At 46.7% G+C, this 27128-nt stretch overlaps 1 protein-coding gene across 1 annotated transcript; it reads left to right on the top strand.

Moving 5' to 3' along the window:
• The first annotated feature begins 617 nt into the window (after positions 1–617).
• PRPF6 (pre-mRNA processing factor 6) lies at positions 618–26876 on the top strand. Its single transcript, XM_018559656.1, has 21 exons — positions 618–809; positions 1721–1912; positions 3920–4038; positions 6296–6374; positions 6502–6678; positions 8025–8180; positions 14099–14193; positions 14276–14432; positions 15878–16040; positions 16483–16601; positions 18229–18447; positions 18804–18926; positions 19035–19156; positions 19438–19576; positions 20389–20508; positions 20825–21001; positions 23172–23305; positions 25123–25214; positions 25341–25455; positions 25838–25964; positions 26661–26876. Exons 1-21 carry the CDS (start codon positions 675–677, stop codon positions 26811–26813), a joined length of 2913 nt encoding a protein of 970 aa, XP_018415158.1. The 5' UTR covers positions 618–674; the 3' UTR covers positions 26814–26876.
• Positions 26877–27128: the final 252 nt, after the last annotated feature.

Raw genomic sequence — 27128 nt, 5'->3', positions numbered from 1 at the left:
GGAGGAGCAGGAAGGCGAATGTCAGGGGTGGGAAAGCCAATGGTAGCTCAGGAAGGTGAATGTCAGGGGTGGGAAAGCCAATGGAGGTGCAGGAAGGCGAATGTCAGGGGTGGGAAAGCCAATGGTGGTGCAGGAAGGTGAATGGCAGGGGTGGGAAAGCCTATGGTGGTGCTGGAAAGCTGAATGGCAGCATGCAAAATTGAATGGCAGCAGGAAAAAGCGAATGGCCGCACAAGAAATAAAATGGTGACTCCCTTTCTTCAAAAGCAGTGAATTGAGATGTCACAAATGTGAATTAACTTCTTCATAGACAGGCCCAGTCCATATTTCTAATGGTGGTTCATATCTGAGTGGTAATATGTAATAATTTACCTCAGAAATCTTCTTCTCAGTGACCCGAGGGAAGGGGGGCAATCATTAAAGGTATTATTGATATTACATTGTCCTTTCATCTCACAGTGGAGACTCCAGCATACCTGGGACAGGGATATGAGGAGGCACTGTGTCATTCCACACGGCCAGGTGGCGGCCCCATGTTCCCGCACAATCTGAACTCCAACAAAATGGCGCCGGGCGTCATCTTCAGTCCCTAGTGACCGCGGATTCAGGATCGGAAGTTGTCGCGTAGCACGCTGGGAGAACGTTGCGCGTTCGCTGCTGGTTCTGTGAGGAAGATGGCGGCCTCCTCGTCTGCAGGTAGCGGCCCCGGGCCCTCGGGGGGCTCGAACCCCGGAGGAGCGTCTGGGCTCACCGCCTCCATCACCGGCACCATGAACATAATGAGAGGATTCATATGGGGTTGGAATAAAGTGATAATACACACATGAAGGGCTGCAACTAATTATTTTCATAATCGATTAGTTGGCCGATAAAAAAACAATGAAATAAATGCCATTCTTATAAAAAATACACAATACGGTGTTACAAACAAAGTTTACTTCAGAATAAAACTGCGCGCGCAATGTTTGGACCTGCCCTGGACCGCTCTGCGTTGCGGTACCGTGATTTCCAGTGCGGGCGATCACACTGTGGGTGGGAGACGCGTTTGGGGTGCCATTGAAATGAATAACACTGCAACGCTCTTCCTGCAGCAGAATTTTTCAGGCCGAAAATGAAAAATAATTTTTTAACAATTGTATTGTGAGCACATTCGAGCTTGTATAGCTTCAGCCCGGGAATGACAGCTGCCAGTGACAAGATTCCACAGACGGCAGCTGAATGTAAATACAACAGGGAGTGGCGGGTGCAATAGCCAGCCTGCTATTGGCCATTTCAAATTGCAATAGCCAATAGCAGGCTAGCTATTGCGCCTACCCAGTGCTTGCTGTGCCCTCCTCCCAGCATGGAGGAGAGAGCCAGGGGTCCCGACCAACTAATCAATGCTGAGAATAGTTGGCAACTATTCTCATTATCGATTAGTTGGTTGCAGCCCTACATTGATGGGATAGTGTAGGTATGAGCAGACATTGTGGAGGTTGGGAGTTGTACTGAAGCACACATTATATTTTGGGGGTGATCAGTATATACTGTGAAGATGGTGTGGGGGTGATCAGTAGTATAATGTGGAATTGTTGGTATGATATGGGGATAAGAGTCAGGAGGCAAAGTTGTGAGGGGTTAGTGGTGGGGTTATACTAGTCTGTACATAAACTATAATCTGTTCCACAATACTACCATGCACATAACACATGTATGTTGTCATTATACATTGGTGTTTTAGCCATACATGACCATAGTCCTGTCCTTCTGCAGTGCCACAGGTTTTACCACCCGTTCTGATATTGGTCCGGCCCGTGATGCCAATGACCCAGTGGACGATCGCCATGCCCCGCCAGGAAAAAGGACTGTTGGGGACCAGATGAAGAAAAATGATGATGACGATGAAGATTTGAATGATACCAATTATGATGAGGTACTGAGAGAACTGCTTGTCAGTCGGTGCCCAGATTCCCCGTATTGGTGGCCTGAGCACATTATTGGAGATATAACTGGTAGTCTATGATAAATGGCTGGTCTGTCCATGTATTAAAGGAGAACTATGGGGTCAGGGATTTCCCCATAGTTCTCCTTAGGGTAACGGGAGGACACAAACTAGCGTCCTCCCGTCACCCTAAGCTCAGTATACAGCGAGCTACAGCTCACTATACAGGTGAAACTCGAATAATTAGAATATCGTGCAAAGTTCATTTATTTCACTAATGCAACTTAAAGTGTGAAACTAATATATGAGAGAGACTCATTACATGCAAAGCAAGATAGTTCAAGCCGTGATTTGTCATCATTGTGATGATTATGGCTTACAGCTCATGAAAACCCCAAGAACCCCAAATCCACAACCTCAAAAAAGTAGAATATTACATGCAATCAATAAAACAAAGATTGTACATAGAACAATATCGGACCTCTGAAAAGTACAAGCATGCATATGTACTCAGTACTTGGTTTGGGCCCCTTTTGCAGCACTTACTGCAATTACTTTTGCACGATATTCTAATTATTCAAGTTTCACCTGTATACTGAGACGCCGCAGCCGGAACGGATCCCGACATCAATGTCGAGATCCGCCCAGCTGTGTGAGACGGCTGGCTCTGCCTATCTAGAGGCAGAGCCAGCTGTACCCGCCCCCTCCCCCGTCCGTTCCGCCAGTCAGCGCTTGCGGGAAGGGGGGAATCCAGCCACTTCCCTGTCACGGCAGAGAGCCGTGACAGGATCGAGAGGTGAGCGAACCTGGTATGTGTTCGCTCACCTCCCGATCTACTGAGCCGACCTGTGACAGTCTCATTGTCACAGGTCGGCTAGAACTATGAGGTGAGTGGAAAGCACTCACCTCATAATTCTCCTTTAAGCTTGAGGTAGGCTATAGCAGAGAGGTAGAACTCCTCCGCACGCCACCTGTTGTACAACTACGAGTTCCAATGATCATTGCAAGGCTGGCAGCCATGGGCGTGACCCCCAGAGGCAGAGACGTGATGGGATCTGTAGCTTCACCACTAACTGGGGTGCCGAAGTTGACTTCCCCTGGTATCTACACTGTTGCTTTTCAAAATGTTATTGTTGACCTTGCTTTATTGTGACATTTCCTTTTAAAGGAGAACTATGGGGTCAGGGCTTTTCCCCATAGTTCTCCGAAGGGTAACGGGAGGACACAAACTAGCGTCCTCCCGTCACCCTAAGCTCAGTATATAGCCAGCTACAGCTCGCGGTATACTGAGACGCTTCAGCTGGGATAGATCCCGACATTACTGTCTGGATCCGCCCAGCTGCGTGACTGACAGCTGGCTCTGCCTATCTGGAGGCAGAGCCAGCTCTACCCGCCCCCTCCCTCGTCCATTCCGCCTGTCAGTGCTGGAAGATCAGACGGGAGGGGGGGAATCCCTGCAGGGAGCCGTGACTGACAGTCACCTCTCTCTGCAGGTAGATGATCGAGAAGTGAGCCAGCAATGCTCTGTGTTTGCTCACTTCCCGATCTATTGAGCCGACCTGTGACAGTTTCATTGTCACAGGTCGGCTAGACCCAAAGCTCAGTATACCGCGAGCTGCAGCTGAAACGTATCCCGGCAATTATGTCGGGATCCGCCCAGCTGCGTGAGTGACCGCTGGTTCTGCCTATCTAGAGGCAGAGCCAGCTGTACCATCCCCCCTCCCCTGTCTGTTCCGCCAGTCAGCGCTGGAGGATCGGAGCGGGGAGGGGGGAATCCAGTCACTCCCCTGTCACGGCTCTCTGCAGCGACAGGATCGAGAAGTGAGCGAGCAGCGCTATGTGTTCGCTCACTTCCCGATCTACTGAGCCGACCTGTGACAGTCTCATTGTCACAGGTCGGCTCAGATTATGAGGCTGAGTGAAAAGCACTCACCTCACAGTTCTCCTTTAACAAATACCGATACCACTTTGACCTTTTCTGTTGCCCTCGCTCTGCAGTTCAATGGCTACGCCGGCAGCTTGTTCTCCAGTGGCCCGTACGAGAAGGATGACGAAGAGGCGGACGCCATCTATGCCGCCCTAGACAAAAGAATGGATGAAAGAAGGAAGGAGAGAAGGTTGGTAGTCTTTACTGTTCTCCGAGGCTCTTTTAGAGACCGTTCCCCTCACGTCCAGTCCTGCGGACAATGTTTTACTAGACATGAACATTAACATAGACTGAAATAAGAATGATTCTTCAGTAGGGGAAGGCTAGAACCTCTGTTTTGTCTCTGTCCCTGTAGTAGATGTCTCCTTCCTGTTTGATGAAACTGTTTCCACCTTGACAAGAAGCTAAATCTTTCTAACATGGATTGCACTATAAATCAGGCAGAAGATCCAATGATGTCTCACTCTGGTACACTTTAAAGGAGAACTATGGGGTTAGGGCCTTTTCCCCATAGTTCTCCTAAGGGTAACGGGAGGACACAAACTAGCGTCCTCCCGTCACCTAAAGCTCAGTATACCACGAGCTGTAGCTCACTATATACTGAGACACCGCAGCCGGGACGGTTCCCGACAATTATGTCTGGATCCGCCCAGCTGCGTGAGTGACAGCTGGCTCTGCCTATCTCTAGAGGCAGAGCCAGCTGTACCCTCCCCCGTCGGTTCCGCCAGTCAGCGCTGGAGGATTGTAGGGGGGAATCCTGTCCCTCCCGGCACAGGATAGAGAAGTGAGCGAGCGCCGGTATGTGTTCGCTCACTTCCCGATCTACTGAGCCGAACTGTGACAGTTTCATTGTCACAGGTCGGCTAGAACTATGAGGTGAGTGAAAATCACTCATCCTCATAGTTCTCCTTTAACCAGTAAGATCAGAAGATCCATTTTTTCTGTTATTTCTTGAGCGCACAAAGCCTCTCTGATGTGTAAAAGTCTTATGATTGCACTTGCTCTTGAAGTACCTACTTCTAAAATGTCTTTTTTTTTTTTTTTTATGGTGGCTTAAGGTGGGGGGGGGGTGCATGTAGCTTGCAGGCCAAAGCAACTTTGGCTTTGATGCCTCCCTCTCCAGCAACACATAATCTACTCTGCTGCTTTTTTTTTCAGCCACAGCAGTGAAGAAAACACATGGGGGCAATATCAAAACTGGAGCAGACAGAATCTGGAGCAGTTGCCAATGGCAACCAATCAGGCTCTCTCTTCAACTTGTTTGTTCAGTGAAAGAAGCTGATTTGATGGCATGCATTCCCCTAAATGTACTTCAGCATAGTTTCACTTCTCTTCTTCCCGTGTGACAGTCCTGGTGGTGCTTGATGATTGGCCCAGTGCTGTCACCTGTTGTCAGCCCTGTGTATGATCTGACCAATGCTACTTTGAGTCTTTGAATGCTCGCTGATCAGAGTGTCAGGGAATGAAGGAAAGTGAAGTGTCCTGTTTTTTTTCCGTTAGTCATTGAGCGGAATTTATCAAAACTGGAGCAGACAAAATCTGGAGCAGTTGCCCAGAGCAACCAATCAGTGTCTCTCTTCCAGTTTGTTCAGTTATTAATCTGAAAATGAAAGAGAGAAGCTGATTGGTTGCCGTGCACAGCTGCTCCAGTTTTGATAAATTCTCCCCATTATGTACTGCTCGGGAGGGGGGGGCTGGACAATAAACTATTGCTTTTATCTGCATAAACAAATCAGACATTTGGAAACAAAAGCAAAAAGAAGGCGCCTTCCCCAGTGCAGAGATATTTTCTTTTTGGAAAGGTAACGGTTACTCGCAAGTGCACGAGTAAAGTAGGCTTTTTAGTATATCGCCAGCGGGTCAGATTGATGTCCAATAAGACTGCAGACATAAACCGACAACTTGGCACATAAATAACACTTCCGACCGATGACCCGCCAGTCAGTAACTCCTGAAGCTAAACATGTTTTCAGGGGCCATTCCTCCTTCAGAGCACTAAATGCTGCTCACTTAGCTATCCTAGAAACTAAATTCCACAGCCAATCATCTGCCATCCCTCCGTTGCTGAGGAAACCAAAGGGCCAATGTGTGGAGGATCATGTGTCACTGTCTAGCCCCTGCTAGTGAAAGATCGAAATCCACCCAATCAAGGGAACCGGGTGGCCGATCCACGACCAAAGCAGACATTTGCTTTAAACCAGGGATGTCCAAACTGCGGCCCTCCAGCTGTGGTGCAACTACGAATCCCATGAAGCATCTCTCTCCGGGAGTCATGTCTGTGGCTGTGAGAATCTTGCAAAGCCTCATGGGATTCGTAGTTCCACCACAGCTGGAGGGCCGCAGTTTGGACATCCCCGCTTTAAACCATTCTTGGTGGGTATCTAATGTTTACATTTGCACAGCATGGTTTACTTTATTGTGTAATATTTTTTTTCTCCGTTCAACAGAGAACTAAGAGAGAAAGAAGAAATTGAAAAATATCGTATGGAGAGACCCAAAATCCAGCAGCAGTTCTCAGATTTAAAGGTAACGCTAAATAAATAACGCCTGTCTCTACACTACTAGGTAAAAACATCATATTTATTTTTCTTCATTGCTCATTGTTCCTGTTTCCTTCTTAATTCATCATTTGCATATAATTCTTCCTGTTTAGAGGAAATTGGCCGAAGTGACCGAGGAAGAGTGGCTAAGCATCCCCGAGGTTGGCGACGCCAGGAACAAGCGCCAGCGCAATCCTCGCCACGTGAAACTGACTCCAGTCCCCGACAGCTTCTTTGCCAAACATTTGCAGACGGGGGAGAACCACGCATCTGTTGATCCGCGACAGACGGTGGGTAGGAGCTCTGCAATCCTATTGCCAGGTTAAAGGGGGGCGGTCATACTAACATTGATATTGTAGCTTTTGGTATATAAGAAAGAAATAAACTTTTCAAAGGTAGCGCCCTTAAGTTATGTTTCCAGGTTCAGACCAGAGCTATCAAATCCCAATATCCCAGTTGGAAATTAAAGTGTATTTTAAATCAAAATCCTCTTTGCCAGGTTTTTGTGTGTCCCCACTGGCTTTAGAGTTGTCACAGGAACAGGCAGTGGGAATAAATCTTCTGTTGTTGGATATTTTCTTCCACTTTGGGGAACTTATTCCTCTTGTGTCTCTGACAGGAAGCGAATAGATATCTCCCCAATGGGACAGCCAGCCAAAATAAAAAAAATGTAATTGGTCTTAATCTAAAAGTTTTGGCTTCAATTAAATTTGTTTTGTGTTGTGTAGATTGCAGCAACAGTTGAGGGACACCCCAAGGCGGTTGGGAACAAAGCCAGGGAGTGGAGTGGGAAGGTTAAACAGCAGCATGTGACTACCTGACCTCACACCTAGCCTGTAACTGATTGAAAACCCTTTATTTAGGGAATCTCTTAACATGGACTTCTGGACAAATGGCTAAGTAGATACATTATATTTGTATTTGTGATTTACTGTTTCACTTGGCAGAAGATCTTACTCTGTTCAGCTGGTATGTCATTGAGACATCACTGCCAGTGTACCCAGGAAGATCACCACGATTTTACCACTTCCTGGGTTACCTGCTTGCTCATTGTACCAAGTTAATTGTGCTGATTTATTATTCATTGAACAAGACGGAGGTCAAATTTAGTGACACAAGCTGCCCAAATGGACAACAAAATTGGTGTCAGGAGTGTGTAAATCACAATGAAGAGTGTGTATAGCATCTGGGTATGCATTCTCCAAATGTGTAATTTAGCTCTTTTCTTGATGTTCCACAGTAATGGAGACTTCCAGTACCTACTATGTGCATCTAAACAAGCTCCAGAGTCCCCATGGCTTTAACAGACAGACGTGACCTACCACCTAAATCAGGGGTAGACAAACTCTGGCCCTCCCGCTGTGGTGGAACTACAAGTCTCCATGAGGCATTACAAGATTCTCACAGCCACAGACATGACTCCCGGAGAGAGATGCATCATGGGATTTGTAGTTTCACCACAGCTGGAGTTTGGCTACTCCTGAGATAAATTATAGGATATTAGGTTTTGGCAGACACGGCTTCTACTGTCAGCAAATAATGTCAATGTGGGTGACGGATCATATTTTATTTTTCGCTGCATTTAGAACACTATTCTGCTTTTCTGTACTTTAACACTGTGCTTTCTTCTGTTTAGCAATTTGGGGGGTTGAACACCCCTTTCCCAGGTGGCCTGAATTCCCCCTACCCAGGAGGGATGACGCCAGGCCTGATGACACCCGGCTCTGGAGAACTGGACATGAGGAAGATCGGACAGGCCAGAAACACGCTGATGGACATGCGGCTGAGCCAGGTGTGTAGCAAAAAAAAGATTGTTTCATTGTAGCCTGTATGTTCCTTTTCAATTCTTAAACCCCAAAATGACATCTGCAGCAGACAGATTTGCAGAACAACCAATAAGTTGACCGAAAGCAATTTTAGTTTCTCGTTTAAAGTGTATCTGTACCTCAAATGTAATATTGCAGACAACCGGTCCCTGCATGTGGTGGCTGCATTATGTGTTTTCTTTTCAGTCATTTTTTCCTTTTGTTTTAACCCAGTGATCCTGACTTTAGTACACTTCTTGTCCTAGGGCAGTGGTGGCGAACCTTGGCACTCCAGCTGTGCCAAAACTACAAATCCCAACATGCATCTGCCTCCGGGAGTTATGTCTGTGGCTGTCAGAGCCTTGCAATGCCTCATGGGACTTGTAGTTCCAAAACAGCTGGAGTGCCAAGGTTCGCCACCACTGTCCTAGGGTAATCATATTCACTTGTTGCCCTAAGCTGCTTGCGCCTGATATTAACTGCAGACCTACACTTTACAATGCCTGGCTTAAAAAGTATAGCAGAGGTCTTGGTCACCTGCCAGGCTTAAGCTGGCCATGCACCGTTAGAATTTTGGGCGATTCGGCTGGAATTCTACCCGTGTGTTGCATTGTTGGTACCACCTGGCTCGACAAACTTTCCCTAAAATCAAAGGAGCAGGCAGAACATGATTGGCCGAACAGCTGCAGTCACTGTTTGGCACCCACTACAATACCCAGCAGGGGAGGTTCCTCCATTAATGTTGTTTAGCATGGATCCAGATTTATCCAGTATGGCCGAGGTTTGGGTCATCTGGCGTATACAGTATTGTATAGGTTTTTGTCATTTGCAGTATGGCAGTGGATTCTCTCTCCTGCTTAGCTTATGTAGTATGGCACAGGTTATTTATCACCCGTCTGGCTTTTACAGTATTGCAGCAGTTTGTCACCTGCCTAACTCATACACTATGGCAGAGGCTTGTCCCCTCCCTGGCTTATACACTATGGCAGAGGTTTGGGTCACCTTATACAGTGTGGCAGAGGTTTGTGTCGCCTGCCTCTCTTGCGCAGTGTGGCAGAGGTTTGTGTCGCCTGCCTCTCTTGCGCAGTGTGGCAGAGGTTTGTGTCGCCTGCCTCTCTTGCGCAGTGTGGCAGAGGTTTGTGTCGCCTGCCTCTCTTGCGCAGTGTGGCAGAGGTTTGTGTCGCCTGCCTCTCTTGCGCAGTGTGGCAGAGGTTTGTGTCGCCTGCCTCTCTTGCGCAGTGTGGCAGAGGTTTGTGTCGCCTGCCTCTCTTGCGCAGTGTGGCAGAGGTTTGTGTCGCCTGCCTCTCTTGCGCAGTGTGGCAGAGGTTTGTGTCGCCTGCCTCTCTTGCGCAGTGTGGCAGAGGTTTGTGTCGCCTGCCTCTCTTGCGCAGTGTGGCAGAGGTTTGTGTCGCCTGCCTCTCTTGCGCAGTGTGGCAGAGGTTTGTGTCGCCTGCCTCTCTTGCGCAGTGTGGCAGAGGTTTGTGTCGCCTGCCTCTCTTGCGCAGTGTGGCAGAGGTTTGTGTCGCCTGCCTCTCTTGCGCAGTGTGGCAGAGGTTTGTGTCGCCTGCCTCTCTTGCGCAGTGTGGCAGAGGTTTGTGTCGCCTGCCTCTCTTGCGCAGTGTGGCAGAGGTTTGTGTCGCCTGCCTCTCTTGCGCAGTGTGGCAGAGGTTTGTGTCGCCTGCCTCTCTTGCGCAGTGTGGCAGAGGTTTGTGTCGCCTGCCTCTCTTGCGCAGTGTGGCAGAGGTTTGTGTCGCCTGCCTCTCTTGCGCAGTGTGGCAGAGGTTTGTGTCGCCTGCCTCTCTTGCGCAGTGTGGCAGAGGTTTGTGTCGCCTGCCTCTCTTGCGCAGTGTGGCAGAGGTTTGTGTCGCCTGCCTCTCTTGCGCAGTGTGGCAGAGGTTTGTGTCGCCTGCCTCTCTTGCGCAGTGTGGCAGAGGTTTGTGTCGCCTGCCTCTCTTGCGCAGTGTGGCAGAGGTTTGTGTCGCCTGCCTCTCTTGCGCAGTGTGGCAGAGGTTTGTGTCGCCTGCCTCTCTTGCGCAGTGTGGCAGAGGTTTGTGTCGCCTGCCTCTCTTGCGCAGTGTGGCAGAGGTTTGTGTCGCCTGCCTCTCTTGCGCAGTGTGGCAGAGGTTTGTGTCGCCTGCCTCTCTTGCGCAGTGTGGCAGAGGTTTGTGTCGCCTGCCTCTCTTGCGCAGTGTGGCAGAGGTTTGTGTCGCCTGCCTCTCTTGCGCAGTGTGGCAGAGGTTTGTGTCGCCTGCCTCTCTTGCGCAGTGTGGCAGAGGTTTGTGTCGCCTGCCTCTCTTGCGCAGTGTGGCAGAGGTTTGTGTCGCCTGCCTCTCTTGCGCAGTGTGGCAGAGGTTTGTGTCGCCTGCCTCTCTTGCGCAGTGTGGCAGAGGTTTGTGTCGCCTGCCTCTCTTGCGCAGTGTGGCAGAGGTTTGTGTCGCCTGCCTCTCTTGCGCAGTGTGGCAGAGGTTTGTGTCGCCTGCCTCTCTTGCGCAGTGTGGCAGAGGTTTGTGTCGCCTGCCTCTCTTGCGCAGTGTGGCAGAGGTTTGTGTCGCCTGCCTCTCTTGCGCAGTGTGGCAGAGGTTTGTGTCGCCTGCCTCTCTTGCGCAGTGTGGCAGAGGTTTGTGTCGCCTGCCTCTCTTGCGCAGTGTGGCAGAGGTTTGTGTCGCCTGCCTCTCTTGCGCAGTGTGGCAGAGGTTTGTGTCGCCTGCCTCTCTTGCGCAGTGTGGCAGAGGTTTGTGTCGCCTGCCTCTCTTGCGCAGTGTGGCAGAGGTTTGTGTCGCCTGCCTCTCTTGCGCAGTGTGGCAGAGGTTTGTGTCGCCTGCCTCTCTTGCGCAGTGTGGCAGAGGTTTGTGTCGCCTGCCTCTCTTGCGCAGTGTGGCAGAGGTTTGTGTCGCCTGCCTCTCTTGCGCAGTGTGGCAGAGGTTTGTGTCGCCTGCCTCTCTTGCGCAGTGTGGCAGAGGTTTGTGTCGCCTGCCTCTCTTGCGCAGTGTGGCAGAGGTTTGTGTCGCCTGCCTCTCTTGCGCAGTGTGGCAGAGGTTTGTGTCGCCTGCCTCTCTTGCGCAGTGTGGCAGAGGTTTGTGTCGCCTGCCTCTCTTGCGCAGTGTGGCAGAGGTTTGTGTCGCCTGCCTCTCTTGCGCAGTGTGGCAGAGGTTTGTGTCGCCTGCCTCTCTTGCGCAGTGTGGCAGAGGTTTGTGTCGCCTGCCTCTCTTGCGCAGTGTGGCAGAGGTTTGTGTCGCCTGCCTCTCTTGCGCAGTGTGGCAGAGGTTTGTGTCGCCTGCCTCTCTTGCGCAGTGTGGCAGAGGTTTGTGTCGCCTGCCTCTCTTGCGCAGTGTGGCAGAGGTTTGTGTCGCCTGCCTCTCTTGCGCAGTGTGGCAGAGGTTTGTGTCGCCTGCCTCTCTTGCGCAGTGTGGCAGAGGTTTGTGTCGCCTGCCTCTCTTGCGCAGTGTGGCAGAGGTTTGTGTCGCCTGCCTCTCTTGCGCAGTGTGGCAGAGGTTTGTGTCGCCTGCCTCTCTTGCGCAGTGTGGCAGAGGTTTGTGTCGCCTGCCTCTCTTGCGCAGTGTGGCAGAGGTTTGTGTCGCCTGCCTCTCTTGCGCAGTGTGGCAGAGGTTTGTGTCGCCTGCCTCTCTTGCGCAGTGTGGCAGAGGTTTGTGTCGCCTGCCTCTCTTGCGCAGTGTGGCAGAGGTTTGTGTCGCCTGCCTCTCTTGCGCAGTGTGGCAGAGGTTTGTGTCGCCTGCCTCTCTTGCGCAGTGTGGCAGAGGTTTGTGTCGCCTGCCTCTCTTGCGCAGTGTGGCAGAGGTTTGTGTCGCCTGCCTCTCTTGCGCACTGGGGCAGAGGCTAACCGGAATTTCAAATCCTTTTCAAATAAGTAAAATGTGTGGTTAACAGTTTTCAGCGAACAAAGGATTGAAGAAATCAGGAACTGACAGTACCGCCATTAAAACAGAAAAACAAGACTCTTCCCCTGACCTTGCCCTTTGCAGTATATTACATGAGACAAAAACTCATTTTCATTATTATTTTTGCTGTGTATGCATCCTTATCAGGGGAGTTATCATTATTTCCTTAGCCTAGAAATCCCCTAAAAAAAAAAACTGTGGCTGCCAGCTATGTATTTGAACAGAAGGAAATCCTGAAGTGAAGAAGAGAGACAGACTTTACTTCCAGCTCTGTAAAGAAAAACATACCCACTATCCTAGCAGACATGAATGTGACTTTCTCATCCCTAAATCTCACCTCGCACTATACAGTCTGATTGTACTTTCTCCTTTAGATCTGCCAACAACTATGTAGCATAATGGACTGTCTGATTGGATACACATTGATGACATAGATTTGGTAAAGCTAATGTTGACTGTACAAAAATTGTACAGTCCGATTGTATTAGATGTGTATGGTGGCCCTAAAGGTGCCCATACACCTTGCGATTACCGTACGATAATCCCAAGGTGTATGGAAGGCACGTCTTTTGTCGAACCAGCATGCTCGTTCGACAACTACGGAACGGGCCGGTGTGCGCACCCGCACACTGCCCGTTCATCATTGCGGTCATCGGAAGCCCGCCCCTCAGCTGGGCGGGCTTTCGATGATCGCAAGTACGATCTACCTGTCCAAGATGAGCAGATCGTAAGAGCTTTTAATAAGCTTACGACCGTCGCAAGACAAAAGTCTTGCGATGGTCGTAAGGTGTATGGGCACCTTAAGAAAGATTTATACCTGAGATAATGAGCATTGAGAGAGGCAGTGGGAATGACTTGATGGTGTTCTTTTTGACTGTGCTTGCAGACAGGTTTTTTTTTTTTTTCTGCAAGGTTGCAAGAAGACTTGACTGAATTGGGCAGCAGGAGTTATACTTAACTTGATATTCCCGCATATATTGAATTGTATTTAAACCCCAACAATGAGATTTTATTTGCTCCCTCTGCTAGATTTTGCTAGTCTGTTAAATACACCATTGAAAGATTTTTTTTCATATCTGTCTAAAGGTGCCCATACACCTTACGATTATCGGACGACAGCCCCATGCTGCCCCGATGATCGCAAGATTAATTTAGCCGTAATTAACTAAAAGCACCTGGACGAAATGCGGTAATTGATTTGCAGTATTTTCGTTAGCGCAAGTGCAGTGTAGATCGTACGACTTTGACGGACGGAAACGCCAGCAACCTTACGACAATCGTACGATCTAGCAAAGTTTTCAAACGTGCTTGACCGTCAAAAGTCGTACGATTGTACAGTAATGTCAGTCGGGCACTGCTATGCACACATAGATTATCGGACGAAAAGTCGATCGCATACGAAAATCGTCCGATAATGGTAGTGTATGGGCACCTTAAGACTTCCTGTCCTAGGGTGACAACACAGCTCCTTCATAGATGCAGCACAGTGAGTCAGTGTCACCCCAGACAGAAAGTGTGTTAATGAAAGGATCATCAGGGTAAAATCAGAGAAAAAAAAAAATCTAAGGACTTGTATGCTGCAATTTATATTACATTTTAGTTCATGGGTTTAGATTCACTTTAACAAGACCTGTCACAGACAGGGCCCTCCTTACCCTCTTGTCTTGAATTGTATTGTCATTGTAATGTCTTCCTTATATTTTAAAGCGCTGCGCAAACTGCTGGCGCTATATAAAACCTGTATAATAATAATCCCTAGGGAAAATGTAAAAGGGCTACAGCCTATCCATAGAAGCCTAACTGCTCTTGCAGTTTCTTGTTGGCCCATCATTGTGCAGGACAAGGAAGACAAGCTCTCAACAATTTTAAGGATTCTGAGGGATTTGGGAATGTAGCGTGCTATCGAAGATTGCTGCCTGTCTTTATTTGCTGGTGTTGCTTCTAGTATTTTGCATACACTTTAAATCGAGAAAGCGGAATGATAATATAGAACCTGTTTCCTCCTGCAGGTGTCAGACTCTGTGAGTGGCCAAACTGTGGTTGATCCCAAAGGTTACCTGACTGATCTAAACTCCATGATCCCTACCCACGGAGGAGACATCAAGTAGGTGTTGTGATTGTTGATGATGGTGTTCTATTAAATGTGTCGTGTGACTAACCTGTGTCCTATTCTCTCCTATAATCAGTGATATCAAGAAAGCTCGTCTGCTGCTGAAGTCTGTGCGAGAAACCAACCCTCACCACCCTCCTGCCTGGATTGCGTCTGCCCGTCTGGAGGAAGTTACTGGCAAGCTGCAAGTGGCTCGCAATCTCATTATGAAAGGAACAGAAATGTGTCCTAAGGTGAAGGCCCATATCCGATTTTTCATCATAGGGAACCGCCTGTAATTCAAGCTTTGATCATTACTTTTGCTATAATTTAAAGAATAACTTGGTTTAAAGAGTCCCGACATTTTCAGAGAGGTGTGCCTACCATCCTGCTTCATTTTAGTGGGGTGCTGCTTTAATTTAATGTGTAAACAGGTTCCATTGACTTGGGTTTAAAGCACACTTTAATTGCAAGCTTGCAGATTTGTAGGTGCTTTTGTATAGTGCTGATGACCATTAACAAGCCGTTTGACCTGCTTTGTGTTTCTTTAAATGCAGCTGGTCCTACTAACATCTGTTCATGTTGTAGGCGAAAACGGCTCAGAAGTACCTCTTGCACGCTTGCATTTAAATAGCCGTCTATTATTCAGGGAGTATCTAAGTACCCTTTCTGCTGGCTGAGCTCTTTTCCTTTACATACCTACTTAAACTTTTATTCAGCTCCTGGTTAGGGAGAGAAGGGAAATACTATAGCTGTCATTTGATTTACAACTGAGGCTGCTGATGCCACATCCAGCATGGTGGTGCCCAGCAGCACTCTCAGGGCTTTTGGTTGTATGCACAAGGGGGGGCTTTTACAGGTAAATGCATGAAATAAGTTAAATGAACATATAATCTTATAGGAGTGGTCTGGTAACAGGGTCTCATTACAGTTAAGGTGCCCATACACTGCTCGATTCTCGTGCGAGAATCGAGCAGTGTGAACGAAGACTTGCAACCGTTTCTACTGTACGGTCGCACGTCTTTTGTCGAACCAACATGCTCGAAAACCCGCCGAGAATCGTACGATTGTCGACGGGTTTCTAGCCTGCTCGTCCGATAGCTGCGGAACGGGCCGATGTGCGCACACTGCCCGTTCTGCATTGCGGTCATTGGAAGCCCGCCCCTCAGCGGGGTGGGCTTTCGATGATCGCAAGTACGATCTGCCCGTCCAAGGTGGGCAGATCGTACGAGCTTTCAATAAGCATACGACCATCGCAAGACAAAAGTCTTGCGATGGTCGTAAGGTGTATTGGGCACCTTTACTCTCATGATGCAATCGGATATTTCTGTGCTCTGCTTCTGCGTGTCTAGTTATAACTGTAATGATATAAGAGTACACGCCTTGTTTGTTGAGCTGTTATGTACCAAGTTTTCATGCTAACTTTACAACTATGACTGTTCTCCCTTTACAAACGCAGGCCATAAACATTTAATCTGTTTGATCTTGTTTTAAACAATTTGCTTGGTAATTATATTGACGATTTTAATTGCATATAAATGTAGGGCTCCCTCTACTCCAGCAGCACTAAGAAATCTCTATGCTAGAGTGGCTGAGCTGCATAGGCAGTTTGCCATTCCTTTTCACCTAACCCAATGTAATAAACATTTGTGGTTTGAGATGTTTAATTTCTCTTTTTTTTTTTTGTCTATGCCCACAGAGTGAAGACGTATGGCTAGAAGCAGCCCGTCTCCAGCCAGGAGACACGGCAAAGGCTGTTGTGGCCCAGGCGATTTGTCACCTTCCACAGTCTGTCCGTATCTACATCCGAGCTGCCGAGCTGGAGACTGACCTCCGAGCTAAAAAGCGCGTACTGCGGAAAGGTAACTGTACCACTATGCTTCAGGTGACTACAAAAACTATAGTTTTGCTAATATGTCCCTTTAGGTGTCAGTTACTTTTTCTGTTCAGCCAGTGTAATTTCCTGTAATTTTTGGCTTTTTATTTCACTGCCACAGTGCAGCACAAATTTTAAATCTGGCATGGCATTGGACTGCCTGGTATAACAGTTATATACTAGTAAGTCAAAGAATGTGGCACAGAATCTCCAGACCTGCTCTATGTAGCTGTATAGCAGAGAAAGGTTGGATATTACAAGACAGAAAAGTATTGCATGACTGCGCTTGTTAGGTGTGCAAATCTTTTTGTAAAGTTTGTGTTTTTACAATGTACATTTAGCTTTTTGGAGTTTAACTGTTTGGAGTTCTTTGCATTTTAGCTACCACGCTTCTTTCAATCTAAACAAATCTTGTTTTATCTGCACAGCTCTCGAGCACGTCCCAAACTCTGTCCGTCTGTGGAAGGCTGCTGTGGAACTGGAGGAGCCCGAGGACGCGAGGATTATGCTAAGTCGTGCTGTAGAGTGCTGCCCAACCAGTGTAGAGGTGAGACTTAATCAGGTTTATTATGTATACACCGCAGTGAGCAGGCAGTAACCCAAAGCTACCACTCAGAATTCACTTAAAGAAACTACAAGACAGATTTTGATTGGTTACTATGACTTAGTGCTGGGTTCCTTGTAGAGTTTCACATTTTCAAGGCAGGAGTTTGGTGCAACTGGCGTAGCACATGCTTCTAACCATTGTGTGTCTTTTACTAATACTCTTGAAGACACCCACATGCAAAATACAAGCAATCGGGTGGCTCTACAGCCGCTTGGACACTTATATTTAAGCAACCATTGCTGGCTGTTTGAAATTTGAGCAGTTGTCACGCCCATGTGCGTGCTGGACGGCGCGCAGAAGCGGCGGAGAAGTATATTTTAAAACGCCCACCCGCATCAGGAAGGCTCCCGTCTGGCAGTTTATGTAGGGATGCTGGGCGGGAAGCAGTTAAAGACCTATCCCAAATAGTTTTTCAGATATTGTAAGGAAATGTCAGGACGTTAAAAATCTGACCATGGTTGCAACATGTTTTATATGGAACTGCGTTGGTGAAACATTCTTCACCTGCTGAGATTACAAAATTTGAATATGCAATGCTGTGGTTCATATTCTGTTGACTTAATGTTATTAAAACCAGAAAAGAAAGCAAATAATCTTCTAGCCACAGTTTGATTCTATTATGCGTAGTCTATTTGTTCATAGTTAGATCTGTTCCACTAAAGATGCATTTGAAAGATTACTCCAGAATACTTTTTGGTGTTCAGGTGGGTACATTAACATTTGGGGTCTGTATGGAGATCCATCAAAGCCACTGCAATGTGCGCGCTCCCTTCTCCAGGGTCTACAGCCAGATGTTAAGTCTCTTTTTCACAGCTCTCACTTAACTCCTACAGTATATGTTGCTTTTTATCCCATACTTTTGTGTGGAGTAGAAACTGAATTACGAACTTTGACCGTTCACTTCTGTGGGAGTTGGGGGACTGAGCTGTGAGACTTTCTATAAGCTGTTCTGTGCACGTACAGAAACACGGCACGGAGAGACTTCAGTATTAGAGAACATCTGCTCTGCTGACCTGATTTTGATGGACAGCTGACCACCTCATTCTATTTCTGCTTAAAAGTGTATCTGCCCCAACAAAGCAGAAACATTTTTTTATAGATGTTACAAATAAAGAAGTTGCAAGTTTTTATACTTTTCTGCTGCTTCTTCAATCCAGGAATATGTGGGAGGAAAGGCTAGCAGGAAGTATGTGAAGCTTCTGCATGCATGTGCCCTGAAATGTGCAGGTGCTCATGGGACATGTGTTCCCAATGTCAGGCTCTCTGATAGAGATTGTGAGCGTGCTTCTTGACCAGAAGTTCAGTGAAGCACTGCTACAGGGACAGGATGCTGCAGACATTTCTGCAAGGTAATCTAAACCTTAAGAAGCAGTGTACAAGCAAAACTGAATTGTGAATTGGGTCTATTACTACTTTACATTTTTTCGATTTATTGTCCAGTCATAATAAAATTTAACAATATCCGTGTTCTGTCACTTTAAGAGCTGCATTTACAGACACAGGGATTAACTGCATTACATTCTCAAGCAGAGATTGATATTTGTATTTGTTTTTCTCTGTGGGCTAGTTGTGGTTGGCCCTGGCCAGGTTGGAGACCTACGAGAATGCCCGCAAGGTCTTGAACAAGGCTCGAGAGAACATCCCCACTGACAGACACATCTGGATCACAGCTGCTAAACTGGAGGAGGCCAATGGAAACACACAGATGGTGGAGAAGATCGTGGACAGAGCCATCACGTCTCTTAGAGCAAATGGTGTGGAAATCAACCGAGAGCAATGGATACAGGTAGGCTTGAATTATGCACGGGGGAATATGATCGTGAATCAGGGATATAGGCTTGTGAATAAACACAGCTGTGCATTATCAGCCTGCTGAGTGTTTGGCTGGAGTTGGCAATCATTGATCTTCAAAATTATAAGCTCATGACTGTGTTTTCCAGAACACCAATTTATTAGATTGTAATCATTGCAGTATAGTATATACTTTGGGATTGGCAAGGTGGGTATAGAAAGCGACAAGCAGGTTGGCTCTATTTGCTATGTAATTTGCTGCGATAATATTCTAAACTTGATTATGTAATAAACAAAATGTTGTAACAAAGTAATCCTGGATGCTTGATCCATTGTTTTGTTTTTCTGTAGGACGCAGAGGAGTGTGACAAAGCTGGCAGCGTTGTGACTTGCCAAGCCGTTATAAGGGCAGTCATTGGAATTGGCATAGAAGAGGAGGACAGAAAACACACATGGATGGAGGATGCCGATAGCGTGAGTCTTTTTTTTTTTGTGTTAAGTGGATTTTGTGTTAAAATCTTAGAAGACTTCCAAGTCATTTCCACATACAAAACAGGGTCTCTTTATAACTTTGTCTTGCAGTGTGTATCTCATGGGGCACTGGAGTGTGCCCGTGCCATCTATGCGCACTCCCTGCAGGTGTTCCCCAGCAAAAAGAGTGTGTGGCTGCGAGCTGCCTATTTTGAGAAGAATCATGGAACAAGGTTTGTGGGGTCTAGATGATAAAATAATTCTTAAATCTTGTGTTGTACATTTTTTATTTTTTTTACTGTCTCTGACCACTTTAAAGCATGCTGGTAGTGGACGGGCTTTTCTACTTGGGCTGTGGTTGATTTTGAAAGAGAACAACACTTATAAGACATTGCACACCTTTTGATACTTGAAATGTATTAATTTATAACCAAAAGTTCAGTTGGGCTTTAATAGGTTTCATGTGTTAAAGGAGAAACAAAAGGCTCATTTTTTTCTCCCTCTGTCCCTACAGGGAGTCCCTGGAGACCCTATTGCAGAGAGCTGTCGCTCATTGCCCGAAGGCTGAGGTCCTGTGGCTGATGGGAGCCAAGTCTAAATGGCTGGCAGGTGATGTGCCAGCTGCTAGGAGTATTCTTGCCCTTGCTTTCCAGGTGAGTCCTGTCACGGCTGAAGGTTATTTTGGTATCGCAGCTGCCACAATTCGAGTAGTCACAAAGGTGTTATGGAATTTCTCCAAACATTTATTGGGGGACACATTAAACCTCTGGGGTATTAGCGCTACCTCTTGGAGGATGAGCACTAGGCAAAAAGCAGAAATGGTATTGTTCCTTTTCCTGTAGGCTATACTTGTATGCGCAGGAAGAGTGCTATATTAAGGAATATTTAAGTCCAATAACGTAATATATTGCATCTGAATAGTTTATTTTTACAGCTGTTGACACACCACCTGTCGTAGACTGACAACGTTCACTCACTCCACTGTATCAATAGAGGAGAGGCACTGTCACCCTAGGACAGGACTACAAACACCACCTGTAGCTCTGAAAGAATTGAGTTGGGTTGTTGCACTTCTTGAGACGACACTGCAGAGAACATAGGGCACTGATAAGACTCCAGGTTTTTAGAAAAAATAACCCTTGCAATTCATCTATGTTATTGCTTTACAAATTGATGGGCAGTAGAGAAGGTGACAACTTGGATGGACTCGGTGTGCTGCTTTTTGCTCATAGACCAAAGAGTAGTTGGCGAGCATAGCAGTGGCTCAGGGTATGCAGTATTGCATGCTCTAAATAGTGCTGTCACCCTGCCTATGCAATACAACTAATTAAGTTGGCAGAGGTGAGGGGATAACAAATGTATGTGCAATATTTGAGAAAATATTTTGGCTTGTAAAACACGCTCTGTGTGTTTCGATTGGTTGTTTAGCTCTGTCTGAAATTGCTATTTCATTTTCTTTTTTCAGGCCAACCCGAACAGTGAGGAGATTTGGCTGGCTGCCGTGAAATTGGAGTCTGAGAATAATGAGTACGAGAGAGCCCGAAGACTGCTGGCAAAGGCTAGAAGCAGTGCTCCAACCGCCAGGGTACGCATTTTTTGGAAGGAGATACTGAAGATCTGTATCTGTGTGAAATGAAAAAACGAAAATCTAGCAGAAAGCACTTGGTAAATTTAGTGCATATATATGCAGAAATATTAGCAATGGCTTTGTGAACATCCTGGTCAAATGATCAATGGGTGTTCACTGATCAGAGAAACCTTCCACAGCTGGTTATTGATGAGATGCAGCTGTCATTAGCACAGGTGTGGTCTTCAGAAGTCTCCCTCACTTTATAGTTTCATTATGACCCTTTCTGGAAGCCTTCCATTTTATTGATCTGATCTCTCCCCCCCTAATTCAGGTGTTCATGAAATCCGTCAAGCTGGAATGGGTTTTGGGGAAAATAGAAGCCGCGCTCGACCTGTGTGAAGAGGCCCTGCGTCACTATGAGGATTTCCCCAAACTCTGGATGATGATGGGGCAGATCGAAGAGCAGAGGCAGCAGATGGAAAAAGCAAGAGAATCTTACAATCTGGGGGTGAGTGCCGACACCTGCGTCTGTCTGCAGACTCATGATTTCCAGGTCTTTGGAGAGCTCAAGCTCCTCTTAAAGGGGAATAGCAGGTATAGGTGTGGAGACACTCGGGGCAGAATTTATAGCTTTCTTTCCACATTTAAGGCCTCATTCACACGAGAATCGTCCGGCACGTACAGCTCCTTGCTGTGTGCACGGCTGTATGGGGCAGCCCCCGGGAAGGACAGGTGCTGCGTGTGATTAGTACGCAGCCCCTGTCCTTCTCTATGGGACTATGCGGCCGTACGCCGCCCTACGCTCACCTGCCCGTCCGTGCGGGTGAGCCTACTCGTACGCTGACAGGATGGATCCTGTCTGCGTCTGAGCCGGGACACCCGTACAGACCTATGCTTGAGGGGAGCGTAGGGCGCCGTACAGCTGTGTAGTCCCATAGAGGAGGGCAGGGGCTGTGTACTAATCACACGCAGCACCTGTCCTTCCCTGGAGCTGCCCGATACGGCCATGCGCGTAGCACAGAGCTGTACATGCCGGCCGATTCCAGTGTGAATGAGGCCTACAGGTAAAGATTGAAGAGGGCAGTAACTGATGTGAAGTAATAGTTTATAAATCACTGCGTAAATTGACGGCACTATATAAATATCTGTAATGGGGACACTGGGAGAGGGACTTTCTTGTTTTTACAGCAGTTAAGGTTATGTTATATTTTAATTTATTTAGATTATATTAGGGAGCAAAGTTCTGGCAGGACACTGAACTTTCAGTAAACTGATTCAGCATGGAATGAGTGCAGCTGTATTTCCTTTAATATATTTTAATACCATATTAAAATAACCACACGTGTGTGTGCTTTTTGTTTTTGTTTTTTTAACTTTTCTCTAAACCTGACATTTTAGCTGGAGTTTATGGATCGGGGGTCACCTGACATGGTGGTTGCCAGCATGTCCTGTGATGGGGCAATAACAGTCTCCCACTTTCTATTACCGGTGACCTCTGCCCCTTTAACTCGGCACACCCCCCCTTTTTATTTTTTCTTAAAAGGCACATTAGTCCAGTGGTGGGCAAACTCCGGCCATCCAGCAGTGGAGCAACTACAAATCTCATGAGTCATTGCAAGTCTGACAGCCACAGGCATGGCTCTGAGGCAGATGCATGATGGGGATTTGCAGTTTCACCACAGCTGGAGGGCTGGAGTTTGCCCATCCTTGCTCTAAGTCCTTTGTGGCTTCATAGTGTTTGCCTGTTAAGTGGCAGCATTAGGTGAGAGGCACAGCGGTCATTCCGCATTCAGACAATTACTGTATCTTCTACAACCTTACATTGATTCTAAAAAAAAGGTTATCGATGTTGCCTACAGCTACTTGCTGGTTATACAGATGATAATGCAGCTGTGCTGTAATCGTATATCTCTAAAGCTGGCCATACACCTTACAACCATGGCAATGTACTTTTGTCTTGCGATGGTTGTAAGGTAATTCAAAAAATGTACAATCTGGCCATCTAGGACAGGCAGATCTTACTTGCGATCATCGCAAGCCCGCCCCGCTGGGGGGCGGGCCTCCGATAACTGCAATGCTGCACGGGCAGTGTGCGCTTGCGCCCCTTGGCCCATGCGGCATTTGTCTTACGAGCAGGCCACAAACCCGCCGACAATCGATTGTCGGCGGGTTTTCGAGCCTGCTCGTAAGACAAAAGACATGCGACCGTACAGTAGAAACGGTCGCACGCCTTCCATACACCTGCCAATTATCATATGATCGCGGGATTTCCAGCCATTATCATACGATAATTGTGGAGTGTATGGGCACCTTAAGAAAGAATAACTTCCAAAAGTCAATTGCATTAAATTATAAATCAAGAAAAGAAATGTTCAGTTCTGGTTTAAAATTCAGTCAAATCCAACGTAGTCTTTGCACACATATAACCTTCCACACAACAATCTGTCCAAGCTGCTCTGCTTCATATGATTGGTGGATTGTCTCTCTACCTGCGTGACTAGCATTCTTGATTTACCATTCTCTAGAAGTGATTTATTTCTATGCACCTTTTTTCTTTGTTGCAATATCATTTTCAGTTTGTCTTGTCTCAGATTCTGTTTTTCTGATTTTACTCTTTTAGCAAATTGCTCGGGTCCGCAAAACTGTATTTATGTCCTAACATTGCTTCCTTGTTTTAGCTGAAGAAGTGCCCACATTCCATCTCGCTTTGGCTTCTGCTTTCCAGACTGGAGGAGAAGGTGGGCCAGCTGACCAGAGCCCGGGCTATCCTGGAAAAAAGTCGTCTGAAAAACCCCAAGACTCCTGAGCTGTGGTGAGATTGGCTGCCCTTATCTGCCTGTTAAATCCAATGTGTGCTTTGATGGATTGTAAAGAACACTCATTTGGGCCTATCAATAAAAGCGTATAGTCCCTGGGACAAAGTAAGGGAGAATGCATTTTAAGTTGGTGCCAGACCAAGAATAGAGGAGAAATCTTAACTACTTAGAAGGCATTTCTCTTTTAGGGCCAGTTCACACCACAAAGAGTGCGTTCCAGAGCGTTCGGCTACTGGAACGCAAACCGGCCGCCTCCCTGTTTTCAGTGGCGGGAAGTGGTGTGGCGGTGCATTTAAGTCAATGGCACCCCACCCACAGTGCGATCACCCAAACGCGTGGCACATTAGTGCCTGCTTTCTGGTCCACTGTGATCTGCAAAAATGCTGCATGCACTATTTTTGCAGATCGCACTGGACCGGAATGCAGGCACTAATGTGCCACATGTGCGGGCGGGGGGCTTGGCTGCAGTGCCTTTGACTTGTATGCCCCGCCCCTGAGCGCGGAGAGCCCGCCGGTTTGCTTTTTAGTGCTTTCCAGAGGCCAAACGCTCTGGAATGCACTTTTTGTGGTGTGAACTGGCCGTTAGAGAGAGACACTTGGTGGAAGTAAAGTGTACTCTGTGCTAATTGCTTCACCACAGAGTGGCCAGATATCCAATATAACGGTCCTCATGCTCTCTGATTTGTTAAGCAGAGAAAACTCTCTGGAGCAATAGAGGACACGCTGTGGCTCGCATTTTATGTATGGGCTGTGAAATGGCGCTATCATCCCCTATTAGTAGGAGGTTTACACCTTGTGCCAATCTCTGTAGCATCGGGCGTTGCTGCCAATTCAGCATATTTTTAGGATTTGAAGGGAGAAGAAAAGAGGACCTCCAACATTGTGTTGAGGTGAGCATGCAGCTGTCAGAGATGAGAGCTGTAGCAGTGAAATTGGTGTTTTCTCAGGCATGTAACCCCTAAGAGCTTGCCGTAGGTAAGTCACAAGTGTCTGAAACGAATCATAAACCCTTCATCAGGAAAAAAACATTTACGTATCTATCTCAGCTCTTCATTGAAGTGTTTGGTCGGCCTTTTTTGTTTTTCAGTGAAGTTGGCTATTCTTCCTTTCACCTATCTGCTATTGAAAGCAACAGATTTGTTTGTGTGTATATGGATGGATGGATGAGCATTTCAGAATGGTTAGCTTGGCCATTTAACGGCAGCACAGGTCTTGTCAATCACAGCACTGCTCAAGCACATGTGTTTTAATGCAAAGGGCTGCGTTTGACTTGCTTTGCCTGCAGTGCAAAAGCCACTCAATAGAACCTGCTGCACCCAAAACAGGTTAAATGCAGCCTCTGAGCTGTCATCTACACTGTACCATTAAATAGGAATCTGCTGACCTGTGTTTGTGGGCTTTGAACGCAGAAAAGACAAATCTACATGAGCCATTCTGTTGTGCTGAACATGTCCTAGGGTGGGGGACTTGCTTTTATCCCAGAAAAATGAATTTGGCAGAGATGGGTTACCTAACATTGCCATTGAGGTCAGTATGAGTTGGTTATGTGGCTGTCCTCCATTTGCAGGCACACATCCCCTTATTTTCAGTAAAACCATTGGATCCCATTTCTCGGCTATCTTTAGGTCAGGTAGAATGTTTGCTGTGGAGTCAGGTTTGAAATGCAATATATACACTTCATCTTTTATCTTATGAACAATTGATCCACTAGATCTCATTAGTTAGCTGAAACATTGGTGACTTTAGGTGTAAGTGAGCTTCCAAAGAAGCACTCGGTGTAATGCATGCCTGATAATCGCTCCTTTCTCTGCAGGTTGGAGTCCGTACGTCTGGAATTCAGAGCTGGGCTAAAGAATATAGCAAATACACTAATGGCAAAGGCTTTGCAGGAGTGTCCTAATTCAGGTGAGACCTACTGCAGGGGGACTTATTGATGGAATAATATCGGAGAGATGGGAAATAATTCTTGCTGCATGTGCAAAGCCTCTAGTTATATTAAATAGTAAACTTTTCTTCTCTACCATTTGCCAGGAATCCTCTGGGCAGAAGGCATATTCCTAGAAGCCAGACCACAAAGGAAGACTAAGAGTGTTGATGCTCTCAAGAAATGTGAACATGACCCCCATGTACTATTGGCAGTGGCCAAGTGAGTATCTGTCCTTCATCTCCTTTTCTTCATTTAAAGAAAAACAAAAAAACTTGACTGCTTTAGTAACATATTATCTATAGTTAGTGAAAAAAAAATAATCTTCACACAGGTGCGTGACCGTGCAATCTGCAATGTATTACTAAGGAGTTCATGGTAACTCGCCTTACCAGCACACCACAATGCACATTTATGAACTGTTGTGCATTGAGCTGTACAGCCAGCCCATTTAAAATAAATGGGCGTCACTAATGCGATGTGCCATAATGCACAAAAACATGTTGGGTTAAAACACGGCATAGTCTGAATAGGCCCTTATTGTAAACAGAAAACGTTTTATCACCCACTCCAACAATCTTTTTCCTCTTTTTCTCACCCTCAGGCTATTCTGGAGTGAGCGGAAGATCTCCAAAGCACGTGATTGGTTTCACCGCACAGTGAAGATCGACTCTGACCTTGGCGATGCCTGGGCAACGTTCTATAAGTTCGAGCTGCAGCACGGTACAGAGGTGAGGAGCTAGACACCGATTACACCACTTTCATTCCATTATGTAACTTAATGGTCCTTTTAATGTGTGGCTATATTTCCATATCCAAAAATATAGTCCGGCTGTACATGTTTAGGACTAGTGTTCAGTATATGGAGTCTTGGTTGTTCAGCAACTTTGATAGGTATTGGGACAAACTAGAACCAGTAGTTGCCACTACTGAGCTGAAGCCAACCCATTAAAGTTATTTCTTATGGCTAGTTATGTTGGAATATATTAGCTGTGAACACCAAGTGTTTGTATTTGAATTCACTTGCAGTTTCCCCTAGTGTCAGCCCTGCATGCTGCTATTTGCACCTTATGAAAAGCAGAGAGCATTGTGAAGCCATGCAGTCAGTGTGTGCTCAGCATGGCACTGCAGAAAACATTCCATGTGGTTTGTGTGGGGGCTGGTCACGTTACCTTGTGACCAGGCTGTCCTCTATTCCATATTCATTTTGGATGGGCTTCCCTTGCTCCCTAAGCACACAAAGCATTGTTCAGCAAACCCCAATGCTGCAGCCTGTAGTAAGACCATACCATTGCTTTATAACTGGCCTTCTTAGCTTTCATTACTGGAAGTACAACGTATACAGTCTACCTCCCCTATCCTCCAATTTATTAGCACATTTATGTACTTTTTGTTTTGACGTCACACTTTTTTTTTTTTACTTGCAGGAGCAGCAGGAGGAAATCCGTAAGCGTTGTGAAAATGCGGAACCGCGTCATGGCGAGCTTTGGTGTGCCGATTCCAAGGACATCGTAAACTGGCAGAACAAAATAGGAGAGATTCTCGTCTTGGTGGCTTCCAAAATCAAGAATGCATTCTGAGGCAGCCATGTCTATGGAGATGTCATCTCATGTCGTCTGATAAACTCCCCACCCGTGTATTTTATTTTTTTTATATATATATAGTTGGGGGCTGGATGCTCTATTTAAGCCCCTTTATTAAATTTTAAGGCAGTGCTATGGGGGGGGCCGGTAATCCTTGTGGTTTGTGTCTCAGAGCCCAGGTAGTCATTTTTTTGGATTTTCTGTGAAAATTCTGAAACGTGGGATCCGCTTTGCTTACAAAAACGACGGACAATAAAACTGTAAATGGCTTTCTCGTTTTAATTCAGCTTAGTGACCACAAGGTGGGGGCAG

The sequence above is a fragment of the Nanorana parkeri genome, unplaced genomic scaffold (assembly GCF_000935625.1).
Source record: "Nanorana parkeri isolate BGI_ZX_2015 unplaced genomic scaffold, ASM93562v1 scaffold17, whole genome shotgun sequence".
Taxonomy (NCBI): domain Eukaryota; kingdom Metazoa; phylum Chordata; class Amphibia; order Anura; family Dicroglossidae; genus Nanorana; species Nanorana parkeri.
Note: the sequence above shows the minus strand (reverse complement) of the source record. Positions and strands in the feature narration are given on the sequence as shown.